Genomic DNA, 12550 nt, shown 5'->3' with positions numbered 1-12550 from the left:
CAGCAATTTTTAATTTCCAATATAAACTCTGAAAAGACAAGAGCATAGGAATGTATACCAATGAGAAACATTCTTTGTGAATAAAATCATTCCAAAACTTAAATGTGTCATTAGTGTTGCATTATTTATCAGTAGAGATAATCAGATTCCAGTAAGATTGTCCAACTGATGGTTTTTGTTTGTAATCATTTTTGTAAATCTTAGTTGTTTTGACAATCCGGGCTGTGCATGTTGCCCGGCTGCCCCTTTCAGTGTGAGACAATATTTTGTTTATGATAAACAAAATCACTGATTCAAGACTGGAGCGGACCCCTTTTAGGCAGTTAGTGCGAATCCTTTAGGTTTAAACCATTACATGCAATTAGGGGGGGGGGGGGGGGGGGAGGGGGAAGATTTTTTTTTACCGAGTCAAACAACATTTTTCCTAATAATAATACATTGAGATTTAATATATACTTTGCTATATGTAGTGTGTATATTAAAGTATTGCCAACAAAATTCATCAAATTTGGGATCATAACATTGTTTAAGAAAAACCCTTACCCCCTGTACATCATAAAAGTTCAAAATCTTCTGTAACAGACATGCATGGTTAATTCGGATCACATATTTTCTATTCCGATGTTATAAGAATTCGAAGGTTCATATCATTTACAATATCATTCAAAAAATTTCTGGGATTTTTTTTTACTATCAACGTTGAACCTCGATGTTACAACGAAGTAAAAAAAAATCCAATAAAAACGTTGAATGTAAATGATATGCACCTTTAAATCTTATATTTTAGGACTCATGTTGTTCAAACATAATGTGTTGATCAATTATGTTATGATGATTTTGATAAACTTCACATTAGGTAATCTTTCACGTATATTGATTACATTATATCGAGTTGTCCCAACGATATACTTGTCGGTGTGCTCGATCATACGAATTTACCGACATTCATATAGACAAAATGACACAACTTTGAAAAATTCTTGTGACGAAACTACATTTCGGAACACGTTAAAAATTGGATACCCAGAAAGCTACATTATAAAGGTTTGATATATATTTTTTTCAAAAAAAAAGAAAAATATGCAGTCAAATCTGGCAGTTTTTTACACACCCCTATGTTGAACAATAGGTTGTTCAATTAACAGCATGTTTGGCAATTAAAAAATCACATATTAACACATTTAGCTTTAACATATACTTTATTTATAGTGGTTGTATAAAAGTTATATAATGGTTTTGTGTTTTAAGAGATATTCATCCCTATGCATATCGGGTTTTATGCGTAAATTGTCTCTCCTGTTTTTAGACCTTTTCTATCTCTTTCATAAGAAGAGTGACTTTTCTATTGTTCTAGTGTCACTGGAAATCCCACTGAGAAGGTTTATTTTTATCTGATGTCTTCAAATGTATAAGATATAGTCATAACATATTTGAGTGTATATTTATTTTTAGTCCTGGTATCTATGATGAGTTTATTAGTAAGTTTTCTTTGATTGTTTTGCTTATGTTATCTCGTCCACACAGCTGAATCGTGGTGAAATATATGCTAATAACATAAAATATGTCTACGGTAATATTTAAAATATGTTCTCTAATGTCTTCTTGCTGTACTTGTATCATGTGTCCTTTATTGGTTTTTTTTGGTTGAACATCGTTTATTTTCATATGGACAAATATGTGACCACATTTAGATGACTAAGTTTGTGTGGTATTCAGCATTTTCGTCCAGCTGTGTCTTCGCCCTTCATATTTCAAATTTGAAAGGTATTGTGGTATCTCTGTTTCGTGTTCATTCTGTAGTTCTATACTACATTTTCCTTGCATGATGTATAAAGCGGTGTCCTACACACCGGACATTCTTGTTTGTTTTTTAAAGATTTCCTTATGCACGGTCCATGGAAAGCTAAAAAAAAAAAGAAAAACATACCTACTAATACAAATATTTACCATCAATGTTAAAATGGGCTTTTAAGTAATCTTCCATTAATAAAGTTGTTTGGGTTAATACAAATGTTTGAGATCTTTGTATTATTTATATTTCGATCTTTAGAAGACGGATATAGTAGTCTGAACAAATAAGCATTAGGTGTCCTTAGAGAAAAAGCAAAAATATTTGACAATGTACACACAGTTAAATGATTCAAAAACGATTTTGAAATACTTACTGTGAGCACACCTTAGTGCGCTAATGTCTGCCTCTACCTTAGGCTCCAAACAGATAACGCAAGTAGATTCTATAAACATAAAAAATCATAAACATTTAAAATACTTATACTTTTCATAGTCGAAATAACTGTTTAGACTTTATTTAATATATTTTCTGGTCTGTCCAGTCGTCTTTGCGTCCGTCAGTTCGTCTCATGTCCATGTAAAATTGATAACTACTGTACAAGTTGACCATATTCAACTCTAAGCTTATTAGACATGTTCATTGTGAGTCGTTTTAAATGTATTGACATATCACGATGTGACCCCGATTTTACTGATCGTTGATGTTAAAATGTTCGAGCTGAGCATGATTTCCTATAGTAATGACATATATTCTAGTTTCATGGTTTTTCAAACCTTTTTTTACCATGGCCTTCAAATCATTTCTTCAACAATGACCAAACGCTCTTCTGATGTACTAAATGTATAAGCATGGTATCGTTTATAATTTTTTATATATAAAATTTTAAAGTATTAAAGTTGCCTTATTTTCAGAGACATTATATTTATAAACGTACCCGTTCGAGTCAGTTCTATTGTAGTAGGCTTTGCATATATTGGGGCTAACTTTTGCGTCTCAGTCGAATGATGTTGTAACAATAGCCTGTTGAAGCCCGAATAACGAATTTGCTAAAACGAAAGTTTTTATTATTACATGTAAATCCACTACTGTTTTTCAATGAACAAATAGTTTAGATACTTCGAATTCATAGCTACAAAAAACTTAAAAGTACGTATCTGGTGTTCAGCTCCTGTATACTGAAGGAAACAAAATACAAGAAAAAATGTTTGATGCGTTAACAGAATAAAAGAAAACGCACAAATAAATAAGAGGATTTTTCTAATGTTAAAATTTCCAACCATAATATGCTTATTTTTAACTGCTTTCCTAATACATCATCCATTCTTTTTGTAGTTGAAAAAAACAGTAATATACGAAGTTAACTATAATATAAAAGGCGTGAATTAATAAACTGTAACGTTTTTCATAAAATGTACTGTATGCAAATTCATCTTAATTTTTTTGGCCTAAAATGCCATTGGTAACATGAAAACAAATATGTATTTTTTTTCTAAACGTCTTCCTTTGGTTTTAAAAAGGTTTAGATTGATGTATGATAAGTGGAAAGGCAAGCTTACTTTTCCGTTGTTCGTATCCGTTCGAGTCAGTTTTATTGTAGTAGGCTTTGCATATAGTGGGGCTAACTTTTGCGTCTCAGTGGAATGATGTTGTAACAATAGCCTGTTGAAGCCCGAATAACGAATTTGCTAAAACGAAAGTATTTTTATTACTACATGTACATCCACTACTGTTTTTCAATGAACAAATAGTTTAGATACTTCGAATTCATAGCTACAAAAAACTTAAAAGTACGTATCTGGTGTTCAGCTCCTGTATACTGAAGGAAACAAAATAAAAGAAAAAATGTTTGATGCGTTAACAGAATAAAAGAAAACGCACAAATAAATAAGAGGATTTTTCTAATGTTAAAATTTCCAACCATAATGATAATATGCTTATTTTTAACTGCTTTCCTAATACATCATCCATACTTTTTGTAGTTAAAAAAACCCAGTAATATACGAAGTTAACTATAATATAAAAGGCGTGAATTAATAAACTGTAACGTTTTTCATAAAATGTACTGTATGCAAATTCATCTTAATTTTTTTTGCCTAAAATGCCATTGGTAACATGAAAACAAATATGTTTTTTTTTCTAAACGTCTTCCTTTGGTTTTAAAAAAGGTTTAGATTGATATATGATAAGTGGAAAGGCAAGCTTACTTTTCTGTTGTTCGTTCTTTTAGATCTTTTAGATCTACTTCTACCGTTCAAGTAAGAGCAACAAGTAAATAAGCTGTCACACAACTTCAAACAACATACACATGCAGCGATGAATAATACTATACCGATTCCAATTACCACAATACATATCATTATGTGTCCAGGCTGAAACATTAAATCAATAAAAAAAAAGATATGAGATACTTGAAAATTAAATAAACTAAACAAAGCAGTATGACAAAAAACAAATTACTTGTGTAATCGCGCATGACTGGTTAATTATAACGGAGATATGAGGCATTCAGCGATGAACAATAGATATAGGAAGATGTGGTATGAGTGCCAATGAGACAACCCTCCATCCAAATAACAATTTATAAAAGTAAATCTTTAATTGTTTGGATTATTTCCTATTCTCTATTCACCATGTTCATATAGTTTGGTTCAGTCATAATTTATCATGATTTTTAATTGAACATTTCTGATTGTTTCGGTCTTCATCTTTGGTTTTCAAAATATTCTTCATCGAGCGTTTATAGCGAAGGTAAACCGATCACTTCTAACTCGTGATATTTTATTTTTAAAGTTTTGTATTCATTTTTTAATTCTAATTTAGTTGCCTTTTCGATGAAAAAAATCCAATTGATAAATTGATAACAAACCTATGCATTAAAAATAAATAAGTACAACCTGTACAAACTTCACTCTTTAACATCATGTTATCATTAAATCTCTACAAATTAAAAATATTTAAATGGTTGAATATATCAAAAAAGAAACTATAATTGATTTTTTTTCTATTACTTACATCCATGGCTTTTTGTTAAAATTATAACGAAATCACACCTGACACCCTTGCTTATTTCCTTCTTCTGGTTATTTTGGGAATTAAGCAACACTTTTTGTGTTTATTAAGGACTTTTCAATTTTAAAAATATCAAAGAGTAATTTTGTTCGTGTTAACTAAGTTTAAATCCCAGGAATAAGGTTTAATTATCCACGCGTCATACATATATCAGATCATATAACTTTCTGTTCTAATAATATATATTCCGTAAGACAGAAACTATTAAATGTCAATGCATTTTGTTGAATAAGTATAAGGTACGTTGAATTGTATAAACTAGTAGATTTAATCTTGTATTGAAAAAGGGTATGTACGTATGTACGTTTAACTCATCTGGTCAGTTACAAATTCGAAACTGCCCTCAATAAATGAACTAACCGCTTTAATTTTATACATGATACATTATATACCTCATTGAACATGTATGCATAAGTTCACAAAACAACTTTTTACACTTAGTCTAGTGAAGTTCCTGAAAGGACCCGCTTTAAAAAACCTTATACATGTTTGTCAATCAACCAATCATTCATTTAGAAGTGTGATTTGTATATAATTAGCAATTTCCTACATTTCAGCTTTTAAGAATACCAAGACTGCTTATATTGTAACTGCATTTCCATATATCCTAATTGCATAGAATATAAGGATTGAATGAATGTCCGCACACAGGACTACATCTGACAATAAAAGTTAAAAGATAAAAATTGGCGTTCTCTAGACTGATATCTTGTAAGCAACAAAGTGTAAGAACAATTCTGATTCCACATAGTTAATTTATCCTTAATTTGGTATCTCACAACAGGGCTTTTTCATAAGTTTTGAAGCTAACTCATATTTTCAGAATCTTTCCATACGACATAAACGTACGATGTGAAAGAGAGCGAAAACGATTTTTCAATAAATTGTTGAGTACTAATATGTTCATCAATTAAGGTTTGTAAACATGTTTATGATCCTACAGCTGTGTGTGGCACTTTGATCACTTTTGCTTGTCTAAATGCATCGCCGTCTAAATCTTATTCTTATCATGCTGTTTTGAGAGCATCCTTCACTTTTGACGTAAGTGTATCCGAATATCGTCTTAGGTTATCTACGTTTGTTTGGTTGCAGTTTGATTTAAATTGAGAGTTTCATGTTTATTTTTTATTAGTTCTATATAGTATCAATTGAACTAACGCCGTCCCCGTCACCTTCGAGATAGTGTTTTTTTTTCTTTTCTTGGCATCATGTTACAGTATATTATGGGCAATATCGTATTCCAACCATTATTTTCTTGACACAAAATTATTACCTGAGATCTCAGGCAGCCCTGCAGAAAATAGATAACTCGGTTGAACAAATTATTTATTTATTATTTGAGGGTTTTTGTTTATACATGTAAGATTTGCAAATGGTTTTCTCTTTCAAACTAAGTGATCACAAAACAGGTACCAATGTATCTGCACCAGATGCGCATATCGACAATAAATGTCTCTTCAGTAATGTTCTTATCTGTTTCAGGTTGAATGAAGAGGCATTAAAAGTATTAATGAAGCAAGCCTAGCCTTAAATATTATAAGAATAAGTAAAAGTAATTAATTGAAGAGCAGATATACTTTAGTTTTATTTGACATAATAGAAAACTAACCAAAGAAGTTATCTTTCCTTTCACGCAAGTTGAATCTATAATATCGTCAAATTTATGTATGTTTATTATACGTTTCGTTTGAGCAATCCTGAGTGTTTACTTGCATGATCAAGATTTGCTACTCGTGAATGCGTGTAAAAAATCTTTACATATCAGGTACTTTCTTCTTTTCTTTTTGATGGCGTTTTCTCAAATCGTTAATCCATCTTTCAAGATAATGTTGTTGGTAACGTATTTGGTGGTCAACAATAACACCAACATTTTCCTTCGACTTTTATTCTGCAGTTTTGAAAGTTTTTCTCTCTCGATTATTTCACACACTATATTCCATGCATGAAGAATAAAGCTGTGTCCTACACAATGGACACTCCTGTTTGTTGTCGAAAGATTTGTTGATGCACGATCTATGGAAAGCTAAAAATGAAATACACACTTACTAATATATATATTAAATACAAATGGGATCAATCTGTCAGTTCTAGAATAATTATCATTCCACATATATGACAGATACATGGTCCAGGTCTCTAGAAATGTTTCGAGAGGTTAAAACTGATCCCAAAATGTTGCAATATTTCCTTTTTGTTTTAGCACAGATGTAACATTGTTTTGTTGGGGCTATGTTTAAGATCTTCGTTTTTTATATCGATCGATAAAATTACTGAAAAGTATACGAATGTTTAATGCTCAAGATGACGACAATATACTGAACAATTACTGTTATTTATCCGGAGGAATACAGAATTAAAGTACAATTTTCATACCAAAGGAAATATTCAAACGGATGAATTTCATTGTAATTAATGAATACAGATAGATCATCGTGTCTTGTGTGGGTATCGTTGTCGCATATCCCGTATCTGTATTTATCCTGGAATTATATGTCTTATCATACATATACAGCCCAACAGATATCGTTAGGCTGTATCTGTATACTATACAGATATCGCTTTAAAGCTCCACCAACTGCCGGCCTACGTTTGTGTATTGCTGTCGACTAGTGTTGTATGAACCTGCGTGCCCTCATAATGTATTGCAGTCGCATTCCAATCAAGTGACACATTTGAAATTAGTTGTTATGCGATGTATTTTAGTTGACCATTCAGGATTCGCTTTTGCAAAACCCAAAACCGTTTTCAGCTGAATGTTTGATTTGAATATTACTACGCGGGCCTCAAGGGATTTTAAATCGAAAATAAAGGCAAAAATGTTAGTTTTTCTGTCTTTCAAAGCACAAACAATATACAGAATAAATTTCAAAACTCGGCTCGAAACAGGAGTTATAGCTCGCTAAAGCTGACATTACACCTGATTCTTAGCCTCGTACAAAAACAGTTGATATTTCAAAATTCTAAACGTTATTTTCTCTGTATTTTTTTTTATAGTGCTATTCTTTTGTACTTACTGTGGGAACACCTAAGTGCGACAATGTCTGTCTCTTCTTCTTTAGAATCCAAGCATATAACGCAAGTAGAATCTATTCAACAAACACATTGTCTTTTAAATACTTAAATTTTCAATTTTCATAACAACTGTTAAATTTATTCTGAAATTACTACATCTTCTGATTTTTAATTCATATAACAATTTAAAGTTGTTTTTTACACAGTTCATAAATAGTGTTGAATTATGAATTAAGACGATATCAGTTGTTACTTAAGAAGAGACACGTATCCATTTTGATTTTAACAGTTAAGCCAACTTACATTGTTAACTATGATGACAGGATAAGCTGAACTAGGACATATAAACATGATAAATATGAGGAAGGATATGAATGCTTGTGGACATCTTTATTTATTATAAATTCCGTTATTATTTTGACCTTTCGCCTTTTTCCCATTTGAACGTCATTGATAAGCCATACTATCTAGACGAATTGAATATCTAGTAGTAAATGAATAAGCCTGGTGTATTTCATAACTTATATGATATATAAGCTGAGTGCTGATTTGCAATTGTAATAATACCTATTTTCAAGACAATTTCATAGTAAACTTACCAGTTCGAGTCAGTTTTATTGTAATAGGTACACATTGGACACATAACAATGGTACTGCCGTTTGTGTCTCAGTTGTATAATGTCGAAGTCGTCGCCTGTTGATGACCGGTTGAGGAATTGGCTACAATGGAAATATCATTTCATAAATGTTTTAGTTTTAAAGAGCATTAGTTTTTCCGTTTGGATTGTTTTTTCATTTGTCATTTCGGGGCCTTTTATAGCTGACTATGTGGTATTGGCCTAATTGTTAAAGGCCGTACAGTGACCTATCGTTGCTAATTTCTGTGTCATTTGGTCTCATGTGGAGAGTTGTCTCATTGGCAAACAGACCATATCTTCTTTTTTATATTTAATTTTTGATACTTCTTAATTCATTTAGTGTTTAGCTCCTATATACTTAGAAAACAGTATACAATACAAGTAAAACAAATTCAAAATCGAAATTAATTATTATACGTTTAATATCAGAATTGGGATTACAACATAAGTTAGTCTTACTTCTCTGTCTTCTGTGTTTCTGTATGCACCGTTCAATGAGTAAAAACAGGATCTACATATCTTCCAAAAACGGACACACACTACACCTAGTATAACTATACCAATAAGGATAAGCATACTAAGAACCAATAGATGCATTGTCTAAAATAAAAAAATCTCAAAAATTTGAAAAAAATGCGGATTTACCTAGACTTTGAAAAGAAATCGAGGTGGCAAAACAAACAACACATTGCTGATGAATTGTGCAAACTCTAATAGTAGTATTAATTAATTTATAAGTGGTAACAGGCAGCATATAATCTATATATGTTTTAATTATGTTCTGATCTCCATATTTTGACTGAGTCAGGAATCATAAGGGGTGAGAAAATTCACAGAATGCTCATAACTCTTACGGCCTTTTCAGAACTTGCTGACGCCAAGAACTCAACAAAGTCATTACCAGACAATCAGAATAGTCTCGGCATAGGATTGGGCATGCATAGTAGGGAATGCTTATTTTGTAGACGAATTCATTCTCGCTTTATTGTATAATGCCACCGTTGAATTCCCATATAAGTCTGTGTTAAATTTGCACTTTTCAAAAAATAGTGCAGAACTTATCATTGGTTTCAAATGAAGAAATTTAGGATTATTTTCCCTACAACTGTCAAATTTAAGGGAATAATTTTTTCGACCCTTTTTCGTATTCATCCTGATGTGACGTATTTTGATTTGCATGATTTGGTTGTACACCCAAAGCAGACTTTTTGATAAATAAACTGAATGTGACTTTTCCCCTTTGTAATACTGCTTATAAAACATGTGACGGTATGATACGGAACTTTATTTCATGATGGCATGATACGGAAAAAGTTATTTTTGTAAAATTTATGATTTCATGAAAGGCAGAAATAACTGTTGATTTTCATATATATATATATATATATATAATGACACATGAAAATATCAATTTTTCAATCAGTTTAATAAGTCAGAATAACGGCTGGTAGTCTTTTTGTAAATTTATGTTTATTATTTTTTCTTCTGGTACCTATTTTAACACCGGCCTCATGTTTCTTTGAACTGAGTGTTATTGTGCGTTTTGCTGTGCGTTTGTTGATCATACGCTGGCTAGAGGCAAATAGAGAGGTTTCAATTGATATCTCGAAAAACATGTTTGACCCTGCAGATTTTTTTGCGCGTGTCCTTTGTCGACTACCTCAGAATTTTGTTAGTCTTGTGTTTTTTGTTTTTATTTTTGGTTCATTTGTAAGTTTCGGAGTAAAGTGTGGAGTTCATTTTGTTAATGGTTATCAAAGGTTCCAGGATTATAATTTAGTACGGAAGACTCGCGTTTCGTCTACATAAGACCCATCATAGTTGTATACAGCATATTAACATAACATAGGAAACTAAAGACTGGAAAAAGAAGCATAGGAAAACCCAAATAGAATATTTATTGTGCTATCTACTTTTAATAACGTAAAAGTAATAAGTACAACGCAAAAAGAACTATACTCTTAACAACGTGCATTTTTGGAAGATGAAACTAAAAGGTAAAATATTGTTAAATGTCGCAATGGAATATAGTTTGCTGTTACTTACATCCATCTTCACTGCGCATTGGCATCTGACTCTCTATCCAATTCCTTTTTGGTATAATGTATTGTGAATTCTTTAGAAATATCTGTGTTTATTTTGGAGTTCACAATTTTAAAAATATAAACACGTATTTTTATTACGTGTTTTCTAAATATAATTTGTATATATAAGGTATCAAATATCATACGTCTTTTTAAATACACATTTTCAAACATATTTATATATATATTTCTTAAGACAAAATCAATAAAAATCATGAACATAAATGTATATTGAATTGTATGAAATACCTTATGTGTAATAAACAATGGCATATACGTTCAATAGGGCATTTAATAATTGTAGTGTCAGTGTGAATACGTTGATTGACCGATCAAGTTGTGGTATTGTATATAGCAGCAGAATTAAAAGACTGTATAAGTCTGAATCTACATGTTTGCATAAATTCAGTGGAAAATAATTTACCACTTCAGAATAAACAAGTCGTTTACACATCTCTGGCAGTCTATCAAGTTTTTTGTTTTAAATAGTTAATTTGTATAGCATTGTCAATATTCTGGTAATAGTTTGTAGGAATCGCCCAATTGTTTTTCATTGTAACTTTATTCTAGTATTTGTTACTCATTGCATAAATATATATATAAGGAAGAAATACAGGTCCACAAACGATACGATACATATCGTCTTAAATTCAGAGAAGCAATAATAAAAGATACTCCTGTTCCTCCTCATTCCGGCTAAATTTCACTACCATTGCGTGGTATTATAACTTAACTGAAAACACTGTTTATGACTGTAGAAAAAAACTTTCTTCGATTTCGTTAGAATATTTTCTATACTGACAATACATGAATTTAAATACTCTTTTAGGAAATGAATCTAACAATACAAAATTTGATTGTTAGTTATACTGAAATGTTCGTGACTGACACGTTTTTTTAAGAAGATTTTGGTTTAATGAGGGTAAGGACAACTTCGTTTGTATTTGGTTTCAATTTTATATATCATGATTATTATGTTACCTCTTTAACTACTTTTATTAACATTATCATTATTGTCACTTTTAAGTATCTATAATTTCATTAGTCTTTTTAATAGGACGTTTTTAAACATATTTATGCATAAAACGTTAACGTCAAACATAAAAAAAATCCACTTAACCACTGATAAAGGCTCGTATATCTTCCTGTACAATGTATCATTATTGTACATTTACATATGTACGTCAACGTTTTATTGAATCGAAAAGTCAATATTATTCGATTAGGATGACATATAAAAAAGACAAATAAATCATTATTATCTAGCAAAAAAGAAATTCATTGTAAGTTAATTTTTTTACAATTTTTATCAGGAAATAAACTAGTCGATCTTTTTTGTCCCATAAACCACATATATAAGTATGTCAGTTGATACTTTCTAACAGAAACCACCAATGTGCTTCAATTCATCAATCATTTAATCGACCGAATTAATATATAGTGATATAAGTGATGTGTATGTTCAGTATACTTGTGAGGTAAGGAAAAAGTAAATAAAAAAATACCAAACTTCGAGGAAAATTCAAAACGGAAAGTCCCTAAACAAATTTAATGACAAAGCCCAAACACATCAAACGAACTGAAAACAACTGTCATATTCGTAACTTTGTAAGGCATTGTCTTATGTAGACCTCAAGTTTATAGCTCATCTTTAGATGATGACATTTAAGAACAGAATATAGGAACCATAATCCTATGAAAAAAACATGTGTAAAACATTTTACAATTTAAAATTCTCGAATACCTCAAAAACAAAAGTTTCTTAGTATATGACCTGTTCATCACAGATATACATGTAAGAAGATTTGGTATACTTGCCAATGAGACAACTCTCCATCCATGTCACAGTTGTAAAAGTAAACCATCATTATAGGACACAGTATGGTGTTCAACATGTATTTAGATGACACATACTCCCTCAACAATCCAGATTTTTTAAATCATACAATTTAATT

At 30.8% G+C, this 12550-nt stretch overlaps 2 protein-coding genes across 3 annotated transcripts; both read right to left on the bottom strand.

Annotated features, from left to right (window-relative positions):
• Window positions 1-1180: 1180 nt before the first annotated feature.
• Window positions 1181-4872, bottom strand: LOC139485390 (E3 ubiquitin-protein ligase RNF4-like). 2 transcript variants are annotated; one of them, XM_071269841.1, is made up of 6 exons: window positions 4805-4872; window positions 3997-4161; window positions 3349-3477; window positions 2727-2838; window positions 2166-2234; window positions 1181-1903 (listed from the first exon to the last, which is right to left on the bottom strand). In XM_071269841.1, the coding sequence occupies exons 1-6, from the start codon at window positions 4808-4810 to the stop codon at window positions 1803-1805; spliced, it is 582 nt and encodes a 193-aa protein (XP_071125942.1). In that variant the 5' UTR covers window positions 4811-4872; the 3' UTR covers window positions 1181-1802. The 2 variants fall into 2 exon arrangements, with proteins under 2 accessions (XP_071125942.1, XP_071125941.1); XM_071269840.1 differs by lacking the exon at window positions 4805-4872 and having other exon boundaries at window positions 3997-4282.
• LOC139485391 (uncharacterized) lies at window positions 4569-10658 on the bottom strand. Its single transcript, XM_071269842.1, has 5 exons — window positions 10558-10658; window positions 8971-9111; window positions 8473-8593; window positions 7876-7947; window positions 4569-6884 (listed from the first exon to the last, which is right to left on the bottom strand). Exons 1-5 carry the CDS (start codon window positions 10561-10563, stop codon window positions 6784-6786), a joined length of 441 nt encoding a protein of 146 aa, XP_071125943.1. The 5' UTR covers window positions 10564-10658; the 3' UTR covers window positions 4569-6783.
• Between the last annotated feature and the right edge of the window lie 1892 nt (window positions 10659-12550).

Source organism: Mytilus edulis, chromosome 8 (assembly GCF_963676685.1).
Source record: "Mytilus edulis chromosome 8, xbMytEdul2.2, whole genome shotgun sequence".
Classification (NCBI taxonomy): Eukaryota; Metazoa; Mollusca; class Bivalvia; order Mytilida; family Mytilidae; genus Mytilus; species Mytilus edulis.
This window is presented reverse-complemented; position numbering and strand designations above follow the sequence as displayed.